The sequence below is a fragment of the Tenrec ecaudatus genome, chromosome Y, assembly GCF_050624435.1.
Source record: "Tenrec ecaudatus isolate mTenEca1 chromosome Y, mTenEca1.hap1, whole genome shotgun sequence".
Taxonomy (NCBI): Eukaryota; Metazoa; Chordata; class Mammalia; order Afrosoricida; family Tenrecidae; genus Tenrec; species Tenrec ecaudatus.
The window spans coordinates 18,853,212-18,880,605 of record NC_134549.1 but is presented as its reverse complement, the minus strand read 5'-3'; the positions used below and the strand labels follow the sequence as shown (position 1 = coordinate 18,880,605).

At 45.9% G+C, this 27,394-nt stretch overlaps 1 protein-coding gene across 2 annotated transcripts; it reads left to right on the top strand.

The window, feature by feature from the left end:
* The first annotated feature begins 13,109 nt into the window (after positions 1-13,109).
* On the top strand, positions 13,110-26,900 carry LOC142435583 (uncharacterized). Of its 2 annotated transcripts, none has more exons than XM_075539815.1 (5): positions 13,110-13,189; positions 16,298-16,541; positions 22,162-22,288; positions 23,685-23,835; positions 24,472-26,900. In XM_075539815.1, exons 2-5 carry the CDS (start codon positions 16,539-16,541, stop codon positions 25,931-25,933), a joined length of 1,743 nt encoding a protein of 580 aa, XP_075395930.1. In that variant the 5' UTR covers positions 13,110-13,189; positions 16,298-16,538; the 3' UTR covers positions 25,934-26,900. The 2 variants fall into 2 exon arrangements, with proteins under 2 accessions (XP_075395930.1, XP_075395929.1); XM_075539814.1 differs by lacking the exon at positions 13,110-13,189 and adding an exon at positions 13,196-13,888.
* The last annotated feature ends 494 nt before the right edge of the window (positions 26,901-27,394 follow it).

Sequence of the window (27,394 nt, the reverse complement as noted above, 5' to 3'; positions counted from 1 at the left end):
CAGACCCGCGTGCACACACACCAGGGTGCACACACACAGACCAGCGTGCACACACGCACACCAGCGTGCACACACACACACCAGCGTGCACACACGCACACCAGCGTGCACACACACACAGCGTGCACACACACACACCAGCGTGCACACACACAGACCAGCGTGCACACACACACACGCACCAGCGTGCACACACACACACCAGCGTGCACACACACAGACCAGCGTGCACACACACACACACCCACACCAGCGTGCACACACACACACCAGCGTGCACACACACAGACCCGCGTGCACACACACCAGCGTGCACACACACAGACCAGCGTGCACACACGCACACCAGCGTGCACACACACAGCGTGCACACACACACACCAGCGTGCACACACACAGACCAGCGTGCACACGCACACACACACACACACACACACACGCACGCACAGCCCGGCGTCCCCGACTCTGCACGAGTCCCCACCCCCGGGGTCCCGGCGGGGACGCTGTAACCTGTGACGTCACCGAGGTCCAGAGCTCCGGCCGCGGGCGGGGGTCGCGCGGACGATCCGGAAGGGCCGGGGGCGCGGGGCGCGGGGCGCGGGCGCGGACAGCGCCTCGGACCCGGGGCAGCAGCGCGGGAACCGGGCCCGCTGCGGACACCCGGAAGGTCCGCCGAACGCGGGAGCCGCGAGCCCGGTCGCCTACTGAGGATGCACACTTCCGGTTTGTCGGGCGGTGGGTGCGTCGCCGAAAGGCTGCCGTGTGGGAAACACTAACGCACGAACTGGGGACCGGTGAGCTCGGTGACCCTTGACTCTGCTCGTTTCCTTTATAGAAGCATAAGCGGATAATAATTATACAATAATAAGTCTAAATTATCTTCAATGACTGTATGACCGGACACGCGGATTTCAAGCATCAATAATGCCCTTGGGGAACCGAGTAAGTCTTTCTCTGCATATTTGGCCGTTTGAGAACATTTTCTCATGTTCCCTAGAAAGCAAATTCTTTCGCTCCGCATCAATATTCCCTCTTGGGGATGGTTTAAGTCTCTCTTCTGTGTTCCGTTTCCGGTCTGTTAGCAGTTGCATGTCAGGAATCTCTCCCTGGGAGCAGCACACACTGCTCAAATCCACGGTGAAGCTCCTCAGGGTCATGCCACCACCCTGCAGAGAGTTTTCCCAGGTGAGAGGCAGGAACAGAGTAGTGATTCTGAAAGGCAGTGGATAAAAAGTGGGGTCCCTTGGAAAATAAAAGTGTAGCCATCCTAAGTGCATAATATGATGAATATTTCCCTGTGGATGAATACTCTCTCACCTCCATCAGTCAGTGCTGACTCACAGAGCCCCCGGGGGGATTCTGCACCTGTAACTGATTTAGGAGAGTAGAAAGCCCCGCCTTTCTTCCACGGAGCTGCTGGTGGTTTTGAACCGCTGACCATGCAGATTACAGCCCAGGACACCATCAGTGCTGCCTATCTGGACATATAGTGTCCTCATAGAACTGCCTCTGAGATCAACAGGGAAATTTCCCAGACCATTAAAAAAAAATCCTCACCTGTGCTTTTGCATCCCCAAGGTTTGGCTGTTATTGACAGAAGTAGGTTTGGGGCATTTGTGGTCCTTGGATGTTGTGTCGAGTTAAATTTGAATGACAGGACAGGGTGTCCTTGAATCCAATACCAATTTTAATCGTTGTTTTTGGTGTCTCGTTTGCCAGCTTGTTTTTATTTTTCATATCGTTCAACTTCTAACAATCCAGTCAGTGCCCTTGGATGCCTCTTTAAAGGAGAGAGACCAGGAGCATGTCCTTCTCCTGCGCCCTTCACCTTCATCCTCGCTGGGTCTCTGTATGGACCCTGAGAGGGTCTTTGATCCTGCAGCCAGCCTCCACGTGTGTGCACACTGCCATGTTCTGCCCCCTCCCACTTGTACTCTGCCTGCTTCCCACGCCAACCCCAGGGCCATGCACCTGCGGCTAGGTGACTATGGAGATCGCTCCAGCCAGCGTTGCACGCAGACAATTGAGTTGGACCGGGCGGGAAGAGTTCCTTGCTACTGTTACTTTTTGCTATAATGTTCTTTCTCCAACATGTATGAGTGTCCGTGGTTTTGTTTCTCTCGACCACCCAGCTTAACACAGCTATCCGTGGACTTTATGTACTCAGCACCTACCTGTATGAACTATCCGGCGTGACTTCATCTCGCCAGCAAAATGCCTGTGAGATTTTATGTGTGTTTTTTTTGCTCATAAAAGTGATGTCACTTTGTTGTTGTTTGCTGTGTTTTATGCTAATAGATAAATATACCATAGTTTTTCTTACTCCTTTTTTAAAAACATTTTATTAGGGGCTCATACAACTCTTATCACAATCCATGCATATTTCTTACTCCTTTTATTATGCTTTTAAAGTTCGTATTAACCCCCAGCACATGCTCTCCGCGGCTGAATATTCAGTGAGCATTTGGAAAGATTATGTCTTTTGGTGCACAAAAAAGCCACTATGTCAAGATGATTGACAGCTTTTCTCAGGTCTCTTATGTATTTGTGGAGTTCTACAGGCTTGTAGAGGTGAGCGGAGGTTGGTTCTTACCAACAAAATTACAGAAATATGAGGGAGGGGGGAGCGGGGAGGGAGGGGAAATAAAAAAGAGGACCTGATGCAAAGGGCTTAAGTGGAGAGCAAATGCTTTGAGAATGATTGGGGCAGGGAATGTATGGATGTGCTTTATACAATTGATGTATGTATATGTATGGATTGTGATAAGAGTTGTATGAGCCCCTAATAAAATGTTTACCAAAAAAAGAATACAGTATTACCCGATTACAAGGAAATACCATATTCTTTAATCAAATTTCTGTCATGTTGACATCTTGCATGTCAACAGTAAGAAATTTAGATAGCTTGAGCATTATTAACTAAACTACAGGCTTTAAATTAAAGAATTACAGAAATATGATGAGATCGAATTCTTGCATGGATTCCTGGGAACAAGAGATTTGATTAAAGGGCTCTCAAATTGATAAGAAATTTCGTTCCATGTTTACATGATTAGTTGGGACAACTACATTTTAGACAGGTGGTTGAATATGCTAATTATTCAAGAACGGACCTTGAATCCAATACCAATTTTAATGGGTTTTTTTAGTGTCTGGTTTGCCAGCTTGTTTTTATTTTTTATATCATTTTATTAGGGGTTCATTCAACTCTTATCACAATCCGTACAGGCATCCATTGTGCCAAGCACATCTGTACATGCATTGCTCTCATCATTCTCAAAACATGCAGAGTGCATGATATCTTACGCAGCTGCCATCTGCTAACTGTCCCTGTGATAAAGGCCAGTGGGGCCAGGATTTCATGAAAGGGATTCCAATGACATAACACACAACTACCTGAGGTTGTGACTGTGACGAAGTCTCAGCCCTGCGGGGTCTCCAAGCTCAAGCTTGAGAGTCTAAGCGCAGCTTTGCTACGTGCCCGTCATGGGAACGTTTGTGACGTCAGTGCACCAGGGACCAGGCTTAGTTTTCTCTTCTGTGAAGTTGGACACACAAGACAGGGCCTTTTCCATTGGGCGGTGAGATTATCAGCTTGTGCTGGGCATCACTTTCCCCCCTTCCTCTTCCTTTTAGTAAAAATATTGTGGTCGCCTTCGCTGATCTTTTAGTTTTAATCCAAATAGCTCAAAGGAGGCCGGCCTCACTTCCTAGCTCTAAGGATCGGCAGGTGACACGTGTCTGGTGTTGAGAGAACCTCCATCAACTCACCAATTCACTGCCATCCATCGACTCAGTTTGAGTTGACAGGGTCAGAAAATTTTATAAGATTTCCCCAAAAGAATCCAGGAACAATAACCCCCCTCAGGACCCACAATGAGAGGAGCGATATCAGGAGAGGGGAGGGAAGGGAGAGTACAAAGGGGGAACTGACCACAAGGATCTACATATATCCTCCTCCCTGGGGGACAGACAACTGAAAAGTGGGTGAAGGGAGACATCGGTCAGTTTAAGACATGACAAAATAATAATAATTTATAAATTCCCAAGGGTTCATGAGGGAAGGAGGAGGGGAGGGAGGGAGAAAATGAGAAGCTGATACTAAGGGCTCAAGTCGAAAGAAAATGTTTTGAGAATGATGATGGCAACAAACGTACAAATGTGCTTGACACCGTGGATGGATGGATGGACGGTGATAAGAGCTGTACGGTCGCCCAATAAAATGATTTATGTAAAATAAAAGCCACGTGTATCACAATGGTGGGGAGCCAATTGAAATGTTTCAACTTGGAATCATCTCTGAAGATGATTATCCGTTTAGGTCAAGAACTTTGTAAGAGAGATACCTGCCCGCTGAGAGACATCTTGGTGCTGATGTCCACCCTCCTCCACACACACCTACGCACGCAAAATGTGATCCAACAGACTAAGAACATCACGTGCGGATACAATTTGATGAGGGCATTTTGTAAGAGCGTTTCAGCAGCAGATCTCTAGACAACGTCAAGTAATTCAAACTGGATTCAGAAGAGCGTCTGTATCTATTATTTTATTGCTGTTTAAATAAAACACCACAAATGGAGAACGTTAACAAACACAAGTATTCTCTCACGGTTTAAGAGAGTAGGCCCACTAATATTGGGCCCTTGACCTTTGAGCGATGTACCCCGATTAATAATCACCCCAAGTAAAGAGAGATAATAACTGAGCCGTTTTTATTAACTGAGCTTTTTTTAAAGATCATTTTATTCGGGGGCTCTTACAACAATCCATACATCAATTGTATCAAGCATATTTGTACATACGTTGCCCTCATTATTTTCTGAACATTTACTTTCTATTTGAGCCCTTGGTATCAGCTCCTCTTTTTTCCCTCCCCCCTCCCCCTCGTGACCCCTTGATAAATTATCATTATATTCATGTCTTACATGACTGCTGAGTCCCTCTTCCCACGGCTTCTGGTGTTTGTTCCCCTGGCGCGGCGGCGGCGGTGTGGTTGTGTGTAGATCATTGCTGTAGGTTCCTCCTTCCTCCCCTGCATCTGCTTACCCACCTGGTCTCACTACTCCCATCTCTGTTCCTGAGAGGTTTACTGACCTGGATTCTGTGTGTCCTGAGCTCTTATCTGTACCTGTGCACCTGCTCCGGTCTATCCTGCAGTGAAAGGCAGGACTGGGGTCTTGATATTTGGGGGGGGGGTGCGAGGAAGCTTCAAGGAACCAGAGGAATATTGTGTGTTTCATCAGTGCTATATTGTGTCCTGGTTGACTCATCCCTTCCTTGTGACTCTCCTGTGAGGGGATGTCCCATTGTCGACATATGGGTTTGCTCCGATGGGGTCTCTGTTCCAACCTCCCTCATTCTCAACCACATATTTTGTTTGTTTGTTTGTGGTCTTCTGATGCCTGTTATCTGATCCTATTGGCACCTCGTGACCGCACAGGCTGGTGTGCTTCTTCCATGTGGGCTTGTTGCTTCTGAGCTAGATGGCCGCTTGTTCACCTTCAAGCCTTTAAGACCCCAGACACTATCTTTTGATAGCCGGGCACCATCAGCTTTCTTCACCACATTTGCTTATGCACACATTTGTCTTCAGCAATCACGTGGGGAAGGTGAGCATCACAGAATGCCAGGTTCTTAGAACAAAGTGTTCTTGCATTGAGGGAGGGCTTGAGCAGAGAGAGGCCCAAAGTCTGTCCAGTGTCTCAATGTATTGCCATATAAATATATGTACCTAGGCCAATACGTGTATTTTGATGAATTAATGTATTTGCATATGTACACACCTGTGCTTATACCTCTATCCATAGCGTTGCTTCCTAGATCTTTCCTCTGTTTCCTTTTACCTTCCTCCTGACCCATCATCACCCTCATCCTTCTGCCTCTTAGTACTTCCTCTCAGCTAGATTGCTGTTGCTCCAACATCACCAGGACTGCTATGTCCTCTTTGTTTTGGGAACAAGAGTTCCCAGAATCCTCAGATGAAGGCCATGCCCACACTGAGGCCTCATTGGCTATACAATGACCGATTGACAGCTTAGACTCCACCCCTTCACTCATTTGTCAATTTGCCAGTTCCTCCTCCCTCCCCCACCCCAGTCAATGGAGTAGTTTGCTCACCCCTCCCTCCCCCGCAGCCTCTTCCTTCCCCCAAGTCCCTCTGGAGCCCTGGTCCCATTGCTTCCTCCCACGGTTTGCTTCCCATGCCTTTCTCTTCATTTTTCCGTCTCACAGCAGGAGCGCCGGGTGGGTGATTGTACCTGGATGCCATCTTGACTCCTCCATAACTGAGCTATTTCGTGAGTTCTTAAATTATTCCAGTTTTAACTCTCCACCTGATAATTATTCAGCTTTCCTCTACAAATAACCATCAATTGTATGCATTCAAACGGTAATTCTGGCCGTACATCGCAGGTCACGAAATACCATGAGGTGCGAGGTGGAAGATGCTGAAGAATCCTACCACCTGTTAAATCGACATTGAACCTTCAACGGTTCCAGATACATTGTACACAGTGACTGTGAAGGGTGGGGTGGGGGGGCCAACTTGAACCCCCTACAAGGATGCAACAGGAATTAACATCTCAAGCCGTAGACAAGCTGACAGAAATTGGCCAAGGGACGATTGATTCAACAAATAACGAATCAACAACAAGATTAATGAGGCCTGTTGGGTGCCATGGAGTCGGTGAGAATTTGTAGGAACTCAATGTGTAAACAGGAGACACTGCCCAGTCGTAAACCATTTTACTTTGGGGCTCATTGTTGCAGCCACTTGTGGTTGTTATGTACTCTGTTTTCCATTTGAGAGGATTATGAATGGGGTGGAGCCTAACCTGATAATCAATCATTGTATAGCCAATGAGGCCTCTGTGTGGGCATGGTCTTCCCCTGAGGATTTGGGGAATTCCTGTATTTTCCTCCTTGGAAGCAGGAGACCCACTCTCTCTCTGCTCACTCCCTGCGAGACATTGCAGTGGCAAGACACCTGGAGCTACGCTAGAGCCCTGGAGCTGGAGGAGCCACGTGGAGGCCACGCCAGCGCTGAGATGCTTCCACGGCCACTGGATCCACAAGACTTCCCACCCGCCGGCCTGTGATCCTCTTGCATTCGGCGTCATTGCAGGTGCTGCATGAGTCTGAAGAGGACTTTGTATCTGGCACATAGGGTAATATCAGACTTGTGGACTTGATCTGGACTTGGCTGGGTTGTTTTCTCAATATTCAATTGCTCTTACATATAAACCTCTTTTTTTATACGCAGGTTCATGTCTATGAATGTTTCTCTAGTCTACTCAGACTAACACACCATGGTGTCAATTCAGCTTAAGGGACGTCCTCTTTTCCGCTGCATTTAAATTTTACCAAGCACACTGTCCATGAAGGACGGATCTCCCCTGACAACATATCTAAAACATGTTAGATGAAGCCTTGCCGTCCTTGCCTCTAAGGAGCATTCTGGCCGTACTTCTTCCCTGACAGAAATGCTTGTTCTTTCAGCAGTCCGTAGTAATTTCCATATTCTTTGCCAGCACCTCAATTCAATGCATGGATTCTCCTTCAGTCTACGTCCTTCAGTGCCCATCTTTCACCTGCATATGATACTACTGAAATTACTGCGACTTGGGTCAGACACATGTTAGTCCTCAAAGTAACCTCCTTGCTTTCAACACTTCAAAAAGCTCTTATACAGAAGCTCACCCAATGCCATATGTCACTCGATCTCTTGACGGCTGCCTCCGTCAGCCCTGATTGTGGAATCAAGCAAGACTAAATTCTCGACAACCTCATCCTTTTCTCCAATGATCCTGATGTGACCTATTGATCTAGTTGTGAGGATTTGGGTCTTCTTGACATCGAGTTGTCATCCATACTGCTGGCTGCCACCCTTGACCTTCATTAGAAAGTGCTTCATTTCCTCACTGTGAGCAAGGTTGTGTCACCTGCAAACCACAGGTTGTTAAAAAGCCTTCCTCCGGTCCTGAGGCCAAATCCTTCTTCGCGTGAGCCAGATTCTCTGATGATTTGCTCAGCACACAGATCGAATACACGTGGGGAGAGGATACAACCCTGAAGTGTAGCTTCCCTGATTTGAAAACCATTCCACCTTCCCTTGACCTATTTGCGTGCTGGCTCCTGATCCCCATACAAGTTCCACACAAGCACAATCAAGTCTTCTGGAATTCCCATGTGTCTCAAGCCTTTCCATATTATACACAAACAGGGGTAACTCCATCCTCAATGGCTATGGTCTTGCTCACAATCACACATGTCCAAATTCAGGGGTCCAGCGACAGAGGAGGTTTTTTTTTTTTTTTTAAATCACAGTGGGCTCTGGGAGAAGGCCCAGTCTCCACTCCACATCAGTGGGGTTGATGCACCTTGGAGATTCCTAGGTCTCCTGTAACCGGGCTTCTCGTGGGTCTAGGAGGTTCCTTCTGCAGGCATCTGGGGTACGAAGAGCACGCTATGCACCCAGCTTTTCATTTTGGGTGCTTCTGAGGTCTGTTTCCTGTGCTTGCCTCTCCCCTCTTAGGTCTTTCTAAGATAAAAGGTGATGCAGACCACGCTCCAGAAAAATTCCCATGACACGGAATCAGGGCTGTGGCCTGAATGAGGGTGTGACAGCCCATCCTAGTTTCATTACAAGTGATTGGCGTATCACATCATTTATAGCGATATATTACATTGTAGTTACACGACATGTTATCAATCACATTACGTAACTGCCAAATTACTTCATGATGTAATTGTCTAACCACTAAGATTCTTGGCCCAGCCATGTGTACACGTACTTTTGGGGAGTGTGTGGGTCTGGGTCGACTAGAAAAACAAATCTACAGACACTTATGTGTATAAGAAAGTGCTTGAGAAGCAAAACATCCCAGCCCAATCCAGATCGAGTCCATAAGTCTGATATTAGTTCATATGGCTGATCCCAGTCTGGAAATTCCTCTTCAGACTCACACAACACATGCAAGGACACCAAATGCAGGAGGATCACAGGCCAGTGGGTGGGAAGCCTTGTGGATCCCGTGGTGGTGGAAGCAGCTCAGTGCTGGCGTGGGTCTCCACGTGGCTCCTCCAGCTCCAGGGCTCTAGCGTGACTCCATGTGGCTTGTGAGTTGCAATGTCTTCCAGGGATTGTATCCTGTGTCCACCTCCGGTGAGCTATTTTTCTTGTTCGAGCCTCCACATCAGGTCATCCAGCTGCGACCTGATTGACAGGCTAAACTCCACCCCTTCACTAATAGTCTCAAGTTGACAACAGATGACATCACAACCACAGGGAGAAACACTCGAATCCAGGAGGACATTGAATGAGACCTATCATTGCTAAAGTACATAGGATCTCTCCTGAAAGCATGTGCTATCAGAAAGAAATTTCCCTGTGTCCTCTTGTATTAAACTGTATTGATTATAATAAATTACGGGTAAAATTGTAATACATGGAAATTTCAAAATACTAAATCTGGTTTATGTAAACCTGAACTTAGAACAAAACATAATTATTGGAAAAGAACAAACGGTTGCTTAATATCAGGGAAGGCTTGTGTCATGTTGCAACCTTTTCCTGACTTATGGAATCTGTGTGCTGAGTGTGGTAGATATATAATCGTTGGTCAATTTGAGGCTGAAGAGTGTAGGGGCAGAGTCTAGCTTGTCAATCAGATGATAGACAATGAGACCACTGTGTAGGCATAGCCTTCTGAGAATTCTAGGAAATCCGGTACTTCCTCTTTGGAAATGGGAGACTCTCTGTTCACACCCTGGGAGAGTTAGCAGCTTACAAGACACATGAACCCACTGTGATGCAGAGACCCCTGCCAGAGCTGATGTTTCCATTGACACTGGATCCAAAGACTTTCCACCCACTGGCCTCTGATCTTCCTGCATTCGGCGTCATTGCATGTGTTTGGTGAGTCTGAAGAGGAATTTATAGATTGGTATCAGACACATGGGCTAAGATCAGACTTATAGACTTGATCAGGACTGGGCTGGGATGTTTTCTCCATGTTCAATTGCTCTTGTCTATAAATCTCTTTCTTATGCACCTATGTGTGTCCCTGGATTTGTTTCTCTAGTCTCCCCAGACTAACACACCAAGAAAAGCATTCAACATGCAGGGATGCAGCATCCAGAGTACAGCATCAGTACTGAAGGAAGACTCATTAATAACCTGCCAGAGGCAAGGACGCACGCTCGCTTGCTGGAGGAAGACAATGTGAAGCCCTCGCTGGTGAAGACCACAGAGTCCTGCCTTCTGAAGATGTCGAACTAGCAGTCATGCTACACCGACCCTGTACAACAAGAGTAGAGAACTTTTTCTGCCAATGGCCATTCAGATACTTATAATATCACTCAAGGGCCATGTTGGTCAAACATCCAATTAACTCCCTGGTGGCTTGGCGGTGACATGTTCAGCTGCGAACCTCAAGATCAGCTGTTCAATATCTGGAGAGAAAGACGGAGATTTCTACTCCCGTAAATAGTTACAGCCTCGGAAACCCACAGGGGCAGTTCCACATTGTCCTGAAGGAATCGACTCAATGGCGATGTGTTTTGTAAAACGTGATAGCTGTGTTTCTCTTTGATGAAATGTAATCTTAGGATTGATTATTTTGGGAGCTACTTAAGGCCCAGATATCCCCTATACCTGGCTGTAGAGCAAAGATCATTGAAAACAGAAATAGATCATTACATTGAGGATTAAATACACCTAAATGGAGCCATGATGCTTTCAATCACCTCCTCTGTCTTCAAAAGCCACACAATGAATAAGGAATACTAAAGAGTAATTGATATTTTTAATTATGATATTGACAAAGATGATTAAATACATGAATCCTGCTAGATGCCTTTTTAACCTAGAACATTTCCTGTCTTTTTGTAACTCTGTGTAGCACCATATTTGAACTGTTATTCTCCTTATTAAATCCATTTGCTTTAAACCTTAATAGAGACCCAATTTCACTCTAGATGAGTCATCTGAACCTGGAGAGATCGAACCGAGTCAGCACAGTCTATATATTTTCCTCACAGGTCATGACACCTGAGATGCAAAAGGTGACATGCTGGAGTCCAGCTCCAGGAGGGTTGAACTGCACACCTGAAGGAGGTGTGGAATCGCGAACACAGATGAGACAGACAGGAGAGATGTTCCGGTGGAAGCAATTCCTGCTGAGTTCTTCCAAACAGCTTTATCGATACCATAAAAAGTTTTGCAGACCACTATATAAAAACGCCTTATGATTAACTCCAAAGTCACCCGTATTGTTTCCACTAAAACCTGATAAAAGACCATTATAAGGTCTGTACTTTTTTCTATCACTTTCTGTCCTCTTCCTGGTTCTTTCTTTCTTGGTCTTGTACGTCACATACTATTCTTGATTGAGGCGTTCAGAAAATTTTGTTAGACTCATATCCTACTCACTGCCCTATTTTTGCTCACAATGTTTCTTTCCTGGTTGACTAACAGTGAAACTAACTCATGTGCTACTTCAGAGCCTAATACCTACAAGCAGAGTTAAATGCTTTTCAAATATTTTCCTTTATAAGCTTTGCCAGGGTAACTTCCATTGTCTACCTATGTCTCTTTTGTCTTTTATACTCCTGAGGCACCACGGGGAGCCAAACCGTCTGATTCTTTGCCAACGACTTAATGTTTCCTCTTTTACGTGTTTTTTTTTTAATGTTAACCATTCTCTCTCCTATGTCAGCCCCTGTCCGAGGAAAAGGGGCGTCAGTTGGGGGAGGCAGTCTATAAGGTCCTCTATATCAGGGAGGCCAAAAGAGTCTCCCACGATGTAATCTGAATGGAATCCAGGTTTTTTCAGTGGGTTTCATTTTCTGCTTTGATCTCAACTTTGGGGTTTCTTCCTCACTCAATTCCCACATAACCTTCTCAGAATTCCCAAAGATATCTCTGTCTAAGCCTCCCCAATGCCTCAGTTAAGGAAAGCCCCATCATATTGAAGCAAGTTTTAGATCTGGTTCCATTCGTACTTCTCAAAACTGCCTTCACATCCGCTCCAGGTGCGCTAACCATGACAATGCACAGCATTCTCAAGAATGGATTTAACAACAGTAAAATGTTTGAGGAATGTTGGAAACCCTCCCTGGGAAGCTCTTCCCTTCCAGCATCTTCCCCCGGCTGTAGCTTTGCTAGACAGCATGGCTGGGATGGCTCCTAACAGTGACAGGTTATAAACTATAAGGAAAGGTAGAGACGTCAACATTTCTCAAGATGGGGGAACTATCATTTGAGAAGAAATCATTTCTCTAACACACATGTTGATTTTTCTCAAATGTCCACTTCTGCAACGAACGACTGCTCCCCAATGTGTCTCTGATTTCTCCAATCAGCCTCTGAGCTCTTCCTTGCTGTCAGGCAGAAGCGGGAATGGCAGGGCAGGTGAATGAAGAGACACCCAGACCTGTGAAAGCACTTCAGGGATGCTGCCCGAGGTCAGGGCTCCCCTCCACTTGGGTGGCCCTCCAGGCCCAGGTGCAGCAGGAGGGCTGTGACAGAGAACTTAGAACACTGCTGCTCAGCCCAGGATCTGCAGGTAGCAAAGTTGCAATGGAAAATCTACAGCTCCCATTACCCTCCACCCCCAGACCTGGGTTATAAAACTCACCTTCATCCTGAGGACCCCAGAACCTCACCAGGGAGCTGTGAATTTAAACCTCTGACACTGGTTTCTGCTTTTGCTTGCTTTCTGTGCGTTGCAAAATCTACCTCACACACGTGTGGAAGGAAATCCAGGCTTGTCTCGACCCGGGATGGAGGACGGCCGGGGTCGACCTAGGAGATGCCCTGTGGGGACAAGCTGCTTCTGCAGGGTCAGCAGCTGGAGTCGCAGCCCCACCGCGGGAGGCAGCCAGGGCTCGTGCATCTGTCCTGAGTTACCGTCTCCGAAATCTCCCAGGGAGGATGCCGCCTGCTCCGCAAGGTCGCTCCCAGACCGCCTCCCCTTCCTGGTAGGGAGTTCTGCTCCTCGTGAGGCCCACTTGGATCTCGCGGCTGGAACTAAACGCCAGCGGAACCGATGAACCGCACGGTCACGAATCAAACGCACCGCGTTCCCGCCCGGAAGCTCAAGCAAGGGCACCGCGAGACCGGAAGCGGAAGTGCTCTTCCCTGAAAGGCCGCGCGCTTGGTCGCGCTTCTCCGCGCGCGTCTGAGGTGAGTTTTCCCGGGGTCCCAGCGCCCCGTCCGGGGTCCCGCAGCCCCTGCCGCGGCCCGAGGGCGCCCTCCGCGTCCTCCCGGGTCCCCAGCGCCCCCTGCGCGCCCGTCCGCAGCCCGCCGGGCGGGGGTCGCCCGTCTCCGCGCGGTCTCGGCGTCTCTGCCGGCGCCCCGCGTGTGGAGACACGTGCAGCGTCCGGACCCCGGGCGGACGGCCTGCGCCCCGTCCCCGTGCGCGCCCCGCAGTCCCCACGCGGGGCCCTTGCTTTTCTTTCTCTTTTAACGTCGTGTTCGGTCCTCAGAGTGGCGCGCGCTCCGTCACGTGGCCTCCCCTCCCCCCTCGGCCCGTCACGCGGAGCCCCCTCAGGAAGGCCGCCTCCGCCGGTCGGAGGGGCAGCAGTTGGAGCAGGTCCGCACGGCGCCTGCTGTAACGCACGGAAGTGCAGTGTGAGGTAGGGATCGTGGGCGGCTTCCAGACAAGGAGTCAACTAGGAACGTTAACTGACTGGACGCTTATCTCAGGTGTTCACGGCCTGGACTCAAAATCAGGTGTGACTTCCGTCAAGGGCGTGGTCTCGGGTACAGGCCGCGACCTGAAGGTGACCCCGCTTTGTTTGCTGTGTCTCCTGGCGCCGGACTTGTGAGGACTGCTCCTGACCCAGACCAGGCACCCAGGGAAGAATTCATCCTGCGGGTCAGGTAGACTGAGGATGGTGAGGAGTGTACCCCCTTCCTTGAAGGGCAAACATCACACTGTGTACAACTTTTTTCTTTTTTTAAATTTATTTTTTAATCGTTTTATTACGGCCTCAGACAACTCTTACCACAATCCATACATACATCAATGGTATAAAAACATTTGTTTGATGTATGTACAGATTGTGATAAGAGCCTTATGAGCCCCAATAAAAAGATTAAAAAAAAACAACAAAAAAAACCCATTTGTACATTCATTGCCCTCATCATTCTCAAAACATTTGCTCTCCACTTAAGCCTCTGGCATCATAGGACCAAATAATAATTTATAAATTATCAAGGTCTCATGAGGGAGGGAGAATGGGGAAGAAGGGGGGAAAAAAAGAGGACCTGATGCAAAGTTGTGTGAGTCCCTAGCTAAATGTTTAAAAAAGAAAAGCCCCGCCATCAAGTCCTCATTTATTCTTCCCCCCCCCCCTCCCTCATCAGCTCTTGATAATTTATAAATTATTATTTTCTCATCTTTTGCCCTGTCTGACGTCTCCTTTCACCCACATATCTGTTGTCCGTTCCCCAGGAAGGAGGTCACTTGTAGCTGCTTGTAATTGGTTCCCGCTTTCCAACCCACCCTCCCTACACCCTCCCAGTGGTCCTGAAGGGGTCATCTGCCCTCCATTCCCTGTTTCCAGTTCCTATCTGTACCTGGGTACATCCTCTGGTCTAGCCAGATTTGTAAGGTAGAATTGGGATCATGATAGTCAGAGAGCGGGGAGCATTTAGGAACTAGAGGAAAGTTGTATTTTTCATCGTTGCTACATCACACCCTTACTGGCTTGTCTCCTTCCCTATGCCCTTCTGTAAGGGGTGTCCAGTGGCCTACAAATGGGCTTTGTGTCTCCTATCCACACTCCCCCGCTCATTCACTACCATAGGCTTTTGCGTTCTGCTGATACCTGATTCTTTCCACACCTCATGATTACACAGGCTGATGTGCTTCTTCCATATGGGCTTTGTTGCTTCTGAGCTAGATGGCCGCCTATTTTCATTCAACCCTTTAATACCCCAGACACTATATCTATTGATAGCCAGGCACAATCAGCTTTCTTTGCCACATTTGCTTATGCATCGCTTGTCTTCAGCGATGCATAATGAAATTTTTCTGATTTGATGCCTGATAACTGATCCCTTCGTCATCACACAGGCTCGTGATCACACAGACTGGTGTGCTTCTTCCGTGGGGTATTTGTTGCTTCTCAGCTAGATGGCCGCTATTTCCCTTGACTTTCCTCTTGTCCCACTATCATGCTCAGTCTTCATTTGGGTTTCAGTAATTCTTCTTGGTTACATTACCCTTGATCACACCCTACCAGGCGTGCTACACCCTCCTCACCACCAATTTGGATCATTTGTTGTTCCCTTGTCCCTGGGTTTGTTAACACCACTACCTTTCCACCAACCTACCCCTCTCCCATGTCCCCCTGGAACTGTCGGGCCTGTTGTTTTCTCCTCCAGATTATTCATCCAGCCTATCTCAGGTAGACACACCTGTGGAGGTAACATACACAAAAGAAAGAGCAACACCAATCAACAATATGCAGCCACAGAACAACAACCCAATGATAAAAAAGTGAACAAAACATAACAGGAAAGAATATATTGTAGTTAGTTCAAGGACTGTTTGTTGGCCTTTAGGAGTATTTTACCATCCAGTCTGTTGGGGAACTAACCCTTGATGCCAAAGTCCACTTTCAGCATTTCCTGGGGAGCTCGCCGCTCTGTTCCCTTGTACCCCCTTAGTGTTTTGCCTCATTGTGGCGGGATCAGATCGGGTGCAGTTCCCACTATGTCTCCGGTGTTGTCTTCTGTAGGGCTATGGGTTATTGAGGGATCATCCTGTTTCACTGTAGGTCCGGCCATGTGGTGCTCTCTGTGGACTACCTGCTCTTCTGGGGATCATCGTCCTCAAGGCCTGGTGGGCCAGAATGTGCTCCACTGCCTCCTCCTCCCCCTTTACCTGCTCCCAGGTGCTCCTAACAGATAATGTCCCTCTCCCGGAACTGTACATTCAGTGCCATCCTTCAAATAAATTCTTGTGGGGGAAGGGACAGGTGTCCACTTAGAAGTTGGGATAGGGACCAGCCCCTCAGACCTCTCCACTGGAAAAACTCAGCATTTCTGATGATTATTTTATAACGTCAAAAGTCATGTAGGAAGTCCTGGGAGATGGATGAGGTTTAGATTGGGGAATTGGAAATGAAGAAAGCAGGATTTACTGTGGGTGCGGAGCCTGTTCTGCCTTCAATGCACTTGTCCCTAGAGTGGAGCAGTGCTGGCACCAGGGAGAAACCAAACTCTTGTTGCTGCCTGGTGCTTACTCACCTCTGTGTCCTCCCTGTGCTGCTTCCATTTCAGCTCTCCCTCTGGTGCAGGAGACCCAGTGCAGCCCAGGCAGCTGGGGACCTGGGTGTTCATCTTGCACATCCACCAGTGTCAAGGCAGGACTTCAAGTGCTCTGACCTGTGTGTGGCCGGAACATTCCTCATCGGACTCCAGCCTGCCCTGTGCTCTGTATCTCGCTCCATTCCTCCTCCTGAAGGGCTTTGTTGACTGTATAGACCACACACCCTTGACACCTCAAAACTGCAGCCAAGATATGGTGAGTGCTGGGGTACCTGTGACAATCTTTTGGGCTGTTTTGTGTATTTCTTTACTTTAAAAAATATTGTATTATTGGGAATTAATATCTGTCGATCCATAGTTCCATCATGTGAGCAGAATTGTACGTTTGCTCCGCAATCAGTTTCCAAACATTCCTTTTCTACATGAACTCCTTGACATCTCCATTTCACCTCGTCACCAACAATGTATCCCCTCCTCCCTCAAACCTTCCATTTGCTATATATGTTCATGCATTTCAAGCTTCATATATCAAAAAACGAAATAACATATAACACAACTTCACGAGGGTGACCCCAGTGACCAAACACCGCATGTGTACAAAGAAAAAGCAAACAAAAAATACCAACCATAAAACAAAAAATGTTGGAAACCAGATCATTTCTAGCACGCATCCAAGGGGGGGAATCTGCTGCCAACGTTTTAACCGTTCAAGTCAAATGTGTCCTTTGATCTTCTATGCTCGACTGCAGTGTGCGCTGTTTAGTGCTACTAATCTTTGCTCTATGTGCAAATGCGTGTGTGCCAGCTGTGTTCAGTGGATCTGTGTTTCTGAACGTTCTTAGACACTGGCACAGGTTAAACTGTCATTATTTCTTTTTTTTTAAACAATTTATTAGGGGCTCATACAACTCTTATCACAATCCATACATATACATACATCAATTGTATAAAGCACATCCATGCATTCAAAACCATATTTAACAAACTCCTAAATTTGTTTACTTGCTCCAAGGCATTAGAGCCCCTGAGAACATACTTGAAGGTGATCTAAACCACTCCCCCACAGGGACACCTTCATATCCCTTCCTCCACCAGGGCACCCAGCTGTGGACTAAATTTGGATACGAATGGACTGGCCTGCAGGCTTGATGGGAGGTTTACAGAAGGGCTCAGTTCAAAGGCCCTCCCAGCCTTCAGGCTGCCCATGATCCTTAGGGCTGTAACCTGTTCTGTTTTACCAGCATACTTTACACTGCCCTTTACAAATCTGTACACTTATCAGCAGCGCATGCCATTCCTACATGCCTTCATTTAATCAATAAGGGCTGAGGACATATGATGTCCTCACTCAAGTTCAAGTGCTGGATATGCAGCAGTGAACTGAACTGGTCCATACATACTCACTGCTATTTAGTCATTCCGAATCTATAAGACACGGTAGAACTGCTTACACCCTATGGGTTTCTGAGAACGTCATTCTGCTAGAATAGAAAACCTCCCCTTTCTCCCGACGAGCACCTGGTGGTTTTCAACTACTGACCTTGTGGTTAGCCTTCCAATGTGCAACCATTTCCCCACCAGGGTTCTTTCTCTAGAAATATGCCCTCCTGGAGCTTGCAGCCCAGTGAGAACAAAAATGGCCGTGAATCAACGAGGTAATGTATCAGATAGTGTAAATGCAGTGGGGGAAAGGACAGTAGAGAACAGGGGGCTTGCAGCAAGTGTCGTTCCTGAAGAAGGCCTCGCTACTGAGAGGGTGAAATTTAAGCAATCGCCTGAAGAAAGTGAGGGAGGGTAAGATACACTGAGCAAGGGAATAGCCAATACAGAGGCCCTGCTTGGGGAGGGAGGGGAGAGTGAGGCCAGAGTGAGGCTAGGGTGGAATAGCAGGTGATGAGGCTGGAGAAGGAGGAGTCCAAAATACAACATGAATGGGTGTGGGACTGTCATTATTTCTAACCTGGTTTTTTCATAACTCAAGGTTTCCTGCTGTCTCTTGTCCACATCAATTCTTGTACAGCTGTGTGATCAGTTTCCTCTTGTGTTCAGAAAGGTTACCTTGCTCTGCACCCCGATGAGAAAGAAGGTAGACTCTCTTCAGTTCCAACAGGTTCCTGAGAATATCTGTCCTCTGACAACAAATCACCGGTCAGGTTCCTCTCCCCTTGCTCTCCCACATCTAGGTCTGTTCCAGTGACACCCAACCTATGGCTCTTCCTGAAACACACAAGACACCTTCCCACCTTGAGGTTTGTTCTCTGCCTGTTTCCTCTGTCTGGGAAATCACTCCTCAGAGATCCTCTGGATCAGCCCTTTGCAGCCTCAAGTCTCATCTCTGGTGCATGTTTGGTGAAGTCCAGTCTGAAGAGTCCAGTGAGTGCTGCTGTGTTCACTCTTGGCCTGGCCACCGCTCTGCACCCCGATGTGTTGCTGGTGTCTCCATTGTTCTTCTCCACCTTCCATGAGTGAGGGATTTAATGTATTGCTGATTCCTGTTTTGCTCATGTCCCTACCTGTAGAGTCAGGGAATCCTTTGAATTGTCAAGAATATATCACCATTACATAAGGACTATCCTACACATTTTAGCTTCTCTGATAGTGTGTCATTCATTTTTGTTTTCCACTCATAATTTTCTTTTAAAGAGGTGTCTGAGATTAGTTGATTAGAGAATGGAATGGATCCTGCAGAGTCCATGACCCCTTACTTGTTCCTCTGTACTCCTCCTGTTTCAGGTTTCAACGTGTCTTGCATTAGCCTGATAAATGTGGCATAATTGATCATTTTTGATATGTGATTGTGTTAGTCTCGGTTGACTAGAGAAACAAATAGAGTGATACTCACTTATGTGTAAGAAAGGGGTTTATCGCAGTAAGTAATAACATACCAAGAAAACATCGCAGCCCAGGCCAACTCAAGTCTGTAAGTCTCATACCAGTCCCAAGGCCTTCTTCAGAGTCACACAGCCACATGATGCAGAATGCAGGAGGTCAGAGGACAGTGGGTACGGGGAGGTAGTCCTCGCAGGCCTCTGGAAGCGTCAGGGTCAGCGAGCTGGGAGGCAAAGGCAGAGTTGGGGTGGAGGTTCTCAGGACCCTCCTTCTTGGAAGTTCACACCCACAAGAGACTCCATCAGACTGTGTGTGAGTCTGGGTAGACTAGAGAACGAAATTCATAGACACTCATGTGTATAAGAGACATTTTTATATGAAGGATAATTGTACATTAAGAAAGCATCCCAGCCCAGTGCAGATCAAGTCCGTTTGTCCGATACCAATCTCTAAAGTCCTCTTCAGATTCGTGGAATGACACCAAGTACAGGACCATCACAAGCCAATGGATGAGAAGTCCTGTGCATCCAGTGGCATTGTAGGCTTCTCAGTGTTGGCAGCGGCCTCCAGGTGGCCTCTCCAGCACCAAGGGCTGCATCAAGGTAAGTCCATGTGTCTTCTCGTCAGGGATGTCTCACAGGAAGTTAGCCTTCTCTGTAGAGAGTTTCCAAGTGAGTGAGCAGATAGTGACAGTGTCTTCCTTCTCTGTGCAGGAAATCCCAGTGTTCCCAGAATCTCAGGGAAAGTCCATGCCCACACAGGCTTCATTTTCTATCAACCGATTGACAAACTAGGCTCCACGCCTTCACTTTTAATCCTCTCAAGTTCCAAATTGATGCCCGATTATGTACCAGATTATGACACCAAGTTAACTACCAAAGTCTGTGATCTGATTCACAGGCTGAACCCTGCCCCTGCACTTTCTTTTTTTAAATCATTTTGTTAAGGATTCACAACTCCTATCACCATACATACATCAACTGTGTAAAGCTCATTTGTACGTCCGTTGCCCTCATCATTCCCCAAACATTTGCTCTCCACCCAAGCCCCTGGCATCAGGTTGTCCCTGCACTTCCATAGATCTTCACGTTGACATGAAATTGTGTTAAGGACCACAGCTGTGGTCAGCATACAGCTATCATGTAAATCCAGCAGCTTCTCCGTGTTGCACACTTCTTAGGATGTGACAAATGCCAAACCTCATGGATTCCTTATCACATCATTGAGAATAGTTTCACAGCCCCCCCAAATCGCTATGCCTATTCCACCCCTCACCCCAATACCATCCCTTCTTTTCTGAATGCTGACCACTTGTCTTCCGTCGTCTTGTTACTTTTCCAAAAAGCTGATCATTGGAACCTTATGTCCTGGACCTTTGTGGCTTCCTTTTTCTTAGCATTGAATAAAGATTCTGTAATATGTTTAGTTGGATTTTGACCTTGGTTTCTCTTTGTTAAGAGTATTACTCCCGTGTGTGGATACACAGTTTCCTTAGTCATTAATCTTGTGAAGGGCTTCTTGGAGACCCCTCCAATTTTCTGGCCTTCAGGAGTGAATCTGTGGTATTTGTTTGCAGGTTTCTGTGTGTGCGTCTGTCTTCAGCTCAGTGTGGTAAATCACAAAGAGTGTGATCCCTGGGGCCCTGTTGGTCTTATGGTTACTCATTTGGCTGCTAATCCCAAAGTCAGCTTTAGAAACCACCAGCTGCTCTGAGGAAGATGTACAACCTCAGGACCCAGAGCGGGAATTATACCCTGTCCTATATTCGTATGGACTCAATGGCATTGAGTTAGCTAAGAATGTGTTCAGGTCTTTAAGAGGCCGACAGCAAAGGAAAACCATCTCGTGTCCCCAGTAGCCGTGACTTGGAAGTGTCCCGTGGGTGCTCCTCCTGAGGTTGTAATTGGTTTGGAGCTGAAGCTTTCTCAACCTCACGAGTAACGGGATCTCATTGTTGTAACTTGCAACTTCTTAATGAAATGTGGTGCTGAATCGTTTCTCACGTCCCTGACGGTCACCTTTGCGTTCACATTTTTCTGCTCGTTTTCAAGTTGAGGTTTGAGTCTGATCAATGAAAGTGTTAGGCTGCCTCCAGGGAGAAAGAGTGGAAGGTCCCAGAATCCTCATGAGAAGGCCACGCCCACAGGAGGCATTAGCCTGTGACCTGATTGACAGGCTGGATTCCACCCCTTCTGTCTTTTTTGTTTGTTTGTTTGTTTTCCCCTTCAGTTGACATAAGATTATGTAACTAGGATACACACCTAAGGTACATTGTGGGATTCCAAGGCTGCTGATTTATTAGGAATGGGAAGCTTCATCTTTCTTCCCTGTTGTATCTGATAGTTTTGAACTGCCGACCTTGTAGTCAACTCTCCAATAATCTGAACCCACAGGACTTCCTCCCCAATCCACCCCGTGGGTTCTTCTACTGTTTTCTGTTAGATTTTGTGTAGTGTCAACATTTCACTAGATTTAAGTTTTTTGTTTTAACCAAGGCCATGTTTTCCTGAATTTCTTGACTTCTTTGACTTGGTATGCATAATTCACTTTCTAAATTTCTCAGCTCTTAGGACCTCACGCAAGAATACTGGTCATCTGTATTTCTTTCCTTCATGATATATTAAATGAGTCGATGAGTCCCTTTTAACATTGTGACTTGGGTCTTGTATGTCCTGTTCCATCTTCTTTCTGCACATTAGGTTTGAGTAGTTATACAAAACTCTATATCTCTTCAAGGTCGTGAATTTTCATGTTTCAGGTCCTATCATGTAATAAATAGGTTAAAGGCATTCAAATATCTTCAGGGTGCCTTGCGACCCAACTGTTTATATATATACATATTAAAAATTTTATTAGGCCCAAAAAACTCTAGAATGTGTGTGTAGTTCTTCTGAAAGTACTAATCTGAGCACCAGCATTTATTTCGGATGTTTGTGTTAATGTTTCTGTGAATCCTCTGTTTCCATCAGCTATCAGCTTCACTGTTTATTCTTGTAAATATTGGGATATGTGATACCTTGCTTATGTTGAGTGTGTGGTCATTGTAGGACCCAGTGGACATTGAGGATGTGCTTGTGGTCTTCAGCCAGGAAGAGTGGGCTCTGCTTGATCCTTCTCAGAAGAAAATCTACCGAGATGTGATGGTGCAAACTTTGCAACATCTAGCGTCAGTGGGTAAGAATGATGAACTTTTTGCCCCACCTCAGTAAATAAAATGTTTTATTGGTTCCAATTGTTCCAGTATACTTGGGCTGCGGAATGGAAATGCATTTAAATATTAAAAAGCCATCACCCTTGCTGATGGAGCTCATATTATCTTGGTTTCCTCACGAGTCTGAAGTTTTTTGTATTAAGTATGCGTTCATTTCTCCCGCTGGCAATGAAAAGTGATACTATAGACTTTGTACTCTTATCTCTTTGTTAAGAATTAAGGTTGCAGATGGACATTGGGCCTCGACTCAAGTACTCCCTCAACACACGAACACTTTGTTCAAACAACACGGCATTCTATGATGCTTACCTTCCCCACACGTTCACTGAAGACAAAGTGGGTGCTTAGGCAAATGTGGTGAAGAAAGCTGATGGTGCCCGGCTATCCAGAGTTATCTGGGGTCTTCAAGGCTTGAAGATAAATAAGCGGCTGTCTAGCTGAGATGCCGCTAAGCTCACATGGAAGAAGCACATGATCCTGTGAGATCATGAGGTGTTGTAATGGAGTTAGGTATCAGACATCTAAGACCCAGAACAAAATCATACCCCATGTGAATGGTGAGGGCCCTGGAGTGGAGACTCAATTCCTATCATTAAATAATTGAACATCCCCTCACAGCATTTGTGTATCCTTCTGGTACCCCATGGGGGACAGGATCACCCTTTTATTTGAAACGCTGTTGTAACATTTACTGTATCTGCTACAAGTTTGCATATATATTTTGCTGTAAGTAAATGAATAGCTGCCCATCTTGGGAGACGAAAGAGCAAAGTATTTGTTATGGAGAAATGTCCATTGTTGTGGACTGCAATCCTGTAGAACATACATTGGTGACAAGTCCAATCCCAGCTATAGCTGCTCATTTTCCTGGAGTAGAGAGGACCATGGAGATCAGCTTTATCCAGGGATACTGCAGAGGGAGCACCAGGAAAGGAGGGAATCTTTGGATGACGGCATTGCAGGGTGGGAAGTGGTCTTGAGTAGAGCCATTTACAGATCAGCATGTGGTGGGAGGACAAAGCCCCACCAATGGCTAAGCACACTGCTTTGATGAGCAGACCCCTCATCCCTGCGTCCTGAGATCCCATCTACCCTTCAAGAGTTCCATGTATATGGTGGACATTGCCTTTCTATGGAATTGCTGCTCTTTATGCCCCTATCACTCAATCTTTGTGGAAGTATGTCCTCATGAATTATTTTCAACCTTCTTCGCGTAATGAAATTGTAAAAATGTTGCCATGTCTATCATTGTGTATGAGTTTGCTATTGTGAGTTTTTTTTTTTTTTTTTTGTCGCACATGTTTTGTTGGGGTTTTTTTGGCTGTTTATTGAGAATCTCAACCTGTATTACTGGATCAGGGTCTGGAAGACTTAATCATGGAGAAAAGTTATCCAGTGAACATATTCTGGCCACATTCAGAAACAGTAGTGCCTGGTCCCCGTTGTTAGCAGAAATATGGGGGACACATGGCAGTAAAGACCAGCAGAAATACCAGAGGAGGCATTTGAGGTGAGTATCTTTCACGCAAGGATAGACAGTGCATAGGGGAAAAATCATCAGGTGTCAAGAAAATCAATTTCTGATTAGGCTTTAAAAAGTTCACAGAAAATTGGAAATAGAAGCTATGGAATATTTCAATGAACTTTCAGAAGTCCCCTTGTGTACCATGGCTTATCAGCTTCTATAGCATCAGCAATTACTAATGTTTACCAGCCTAAGTGAGAATCGTGGACATGTTGCATATCAACCAGATTTTGACCAAAGCAGGAAAAATTCAGTGCTGTCCTGTCTAAAGATGATGACAGGTTTTTCCACTTGGAATATGTGTCAATCTCTATTATTCCTGGTAGTAATACAATATCTGCTAAGATTTCCTAGGGATTGAGAATCCTGAAGGAAAAGACCAGACATGAAGTATTCAGGGAGTTTTTACAGTGAAACCTTTTCATAAATTTAACATAACGAGTATTTCAAGACATTTCTCTCAGTCTCAATTCAGTGACTGAAGTGGTAACATTTCTGGCAGATAATTTAACCCATTAAACATGATATGAGTTGGCATAAATTTCATACCACAGACACAGTGTCTGGTCTTCGGAAATGGCTGACATGCATTTCTAACTATATGCTGCCTGTTTTTAACAGGATCCATAAAGTAAAGAGTGATGCTGCAGTGAATGGAGGCCATCCTTGTGAGAAACCCTTTGGCCAGCTTCCATGTCGTGATGTGCCACAAAGAAACGCCCCCCAACCCAATTGTTTTCAAAGCTCTACTTTTGGAAAAGCTTTCTTGGATCAGGCATATTATAGCCAGCAAATCCAGTGTCACACTCAATGTACCACCTGTCCGTGTACGGAATGTCAAGAATCCTGCAGGTGTCTTTGTCACTTAAGCACTCCTGTGAGTGCTCCTAAAAGAAAGAACCCTCTTACATGTCAGGATCGGGAGAAGGATGCCCCTTGTCTCTCTGCCCATGAAACTCCCTTGACGGAACTCACTGGTGTGGAACGGCATGGTTGTAAAGAACGTGGAAAAGTCTTTAGGGTTCCCGCAGCCCTCACCAGACACTCAGGAACTCATAGTGCAGAGAAACCTCTTGAATGTAAGCAGTGTGGGGAAGCTTTCAGACATTCCTCAGCCCTCTGTGCACAATTAAAGTCTGAGAGTGAAGAAGGGCTTTATCAATGTAGAGAATGTGGGAAAGCTTTCAAGTGTACCTCAACCCTCAGTCTGCATTTAAAATCCCACAGTGAAGAAAGGCTTTATGAATGCAGAGAATGTGGGAAAGCTTTCAAATATTCTTCATCCCTCCGTGTGCATTTGAAATTCCACAGTGAAGAAAGGCCTTATGAATGCAGAGAATGTGGGAAAGCTTTCAAATATTCTTCATCCCTCAGTGCACATTTAAAATCCCACAGTGAAGAAAGGCCTTATGAATGTAAAGAATGTGGGAAAGCTTTCCGCGTTTCATCACACCTTGCTTCTCATCGAAAAATTCACAGTGGAGAGAAACCATATAAATGTAAGCAGTGCGGAAAAGGGTTTAGTCTATCTTCAACACTCACTAACCATAAAAGAACTCACAGTGCAGAGAAACCTTATGAATGTAAGCAATGTGGGAAAGCCTTTAATTGTTCCTTCTCTCTCCGTCGCCACATACGTTCTCACAGTGGGGAGAAGCCTTATAAATGCACAGAATGTGGGAAGGCCTTTGTTTCTCAAAGTGTGCTCAAATCACACATAAGAACCCACAGTGGAGAGAAACCATATAAATGCGGTGTTTGTGGGAAGGCCTTTAGAGAGGCCACTCACCTAACTACACATAAGAGAACTCACAGTGGAGAAAGGCCTTATGAATGTAAAGAATGTGGGAACGCTTTTAAAGATTCCACTGCTTTAACTGGGCACAAAAGAACTCACAGTGGAATAAAGCCTTTTGAGTGCAAACAATGTGGGAAAGGCTTTGCTCATCCTTCAGCTCTCACTGTCCATCTAAGAACCCATAGTGGAGAGAAGCCTTATGAATGTCAGCAGTGTGGGAAAGTGTTCATTTCTTCCTCAAGGCTAAATAACCATCTGAGATTGCACAGTGGGGAAATGCCTTAGAAATGTGAACACTGGCAAAGTCTTCAGGCAATCCTCTAACCTCAAAACACACATGAAAATTCACAGGAAAGAGAAGCCTTAAGTAATTTGGAAGAACCTTAAGTTCTGACACCACGAGCTGTGTCAGAACTTACAGGAGAGAGGTCTTAGGAATATAAAGCCTGATATACATCAGCTTTAGGAATATACTGTGAAGATTTCAAAACTATGATGTTTCGTTCTTGCCCCTACACTTTCAAAATGTAACTCACTAAGGTTTTTTATCAAAGAACAGTGTTTCTTAGTAAGGAATATTGATGCCAAGAAAACTTAATACAACTATTTTGTGCCTTTAAGATAAATAATATTGAAAAGGACAAATGATCTTGAGTATTTAGTGGGTTAGTTATAAGCTAGATATGTCTTAGTTTCTGTAACTCTTAAAAAGAATGTGTCACGTTAGCCTTCACCAAAACAGGACTCTCATTCTTTACTAATTTGCTTGATTTTGTTTTTACTATAATTAAATTTTACTATAATTTTATATAATCTTTTGTTTCATTGAAGAGGGTTTTGTTTCTAATGACTTTCCGTGTTACTATTTTTCCCCTTATGAATAGTGTTTTCTTCATGACATTTTGAGATTTGCAGATGTCTGCTTTTCTTCATATCTGACCTTACCTATTTTGGTGTTCGTTGATAAGCACTACATAATTAGTGGGATATTCCAAACAGAATTTTCAAATTACAAATGGAACTGTCTCTTCAGTTGTTTTTCCAGATGGTGTACTGATTGGCGTTCAGGTATTTATGAGAAGCTTGACAGATCCTTCTCAGCCTATCAGTAAGTCAGATTCCCCCCTATGTGGGAATGAACTGAATACAGGTTGTTTCTAATGACAGTGTTGTGTGCATAAGAAAGATTACCGAAATGCACGCAGAGTTATTGAATCATCTCAGGAAAATAAAGGGGCCCCTGGTGATGTCATGATCACGTGCTCTGCTGCTGTCAGAATAGATGGCAGGTGGTAACCAGCAGGTGCTGTGCTGAAGACTGGCCTTTCTACTCCCGTAAAATGTTCAGTCTCAGAAACCTAAGGGCTCACATTGTTTCTTCGGCAGCAGGATGGTTCGTGGAGTTAGACATCGGGGTGCAAGTGTAAAAGCGAGCATTTCATTCCAAAGGGCGCTTCCAAAAAAGGTGATGCAGTTGTCACATGAGCGCATTTACAAGCTTTTACAGTACTGTAGACATTTCTGTGCCTGTAGAGTGAACACTTCAGTTTTAAAGTAATTTGATACGTTTCTGAAAGTCATCATTTATTTGTTTCTTTGAAACCAACGTGTATGTCACCAAATCATCCAAATTGGTCTGTTTTAGTTTTCCTCTTTTGGTAGCTTTAAACTGCTGACCTTCCAGTGAACAGCCCAGCACACAGCGCCTACAGGTGTCCTGGTGGCTACTCACTGCAAGGTCAACAA

Bases quoted from the DNA above. Each gene is read 5' to 3' on its own strand.
- LOC142435583 (XM_075539815.1), top strand. The intron at 22,289-23,684 runs GTAAGAATGATG...TTACTGGATCAG, and splicing joins GCAACATCTAGCGTCAGTGG to GGTCTGGAAGACTTAATCAT. The intron at 23,836-24,471 runs GTGAGTATCTTT...TGTTTTTAACAG, and splicing joins TACCAGAGGAGGCATTTGAG to GATCCATAAAGTAAAGAGTG.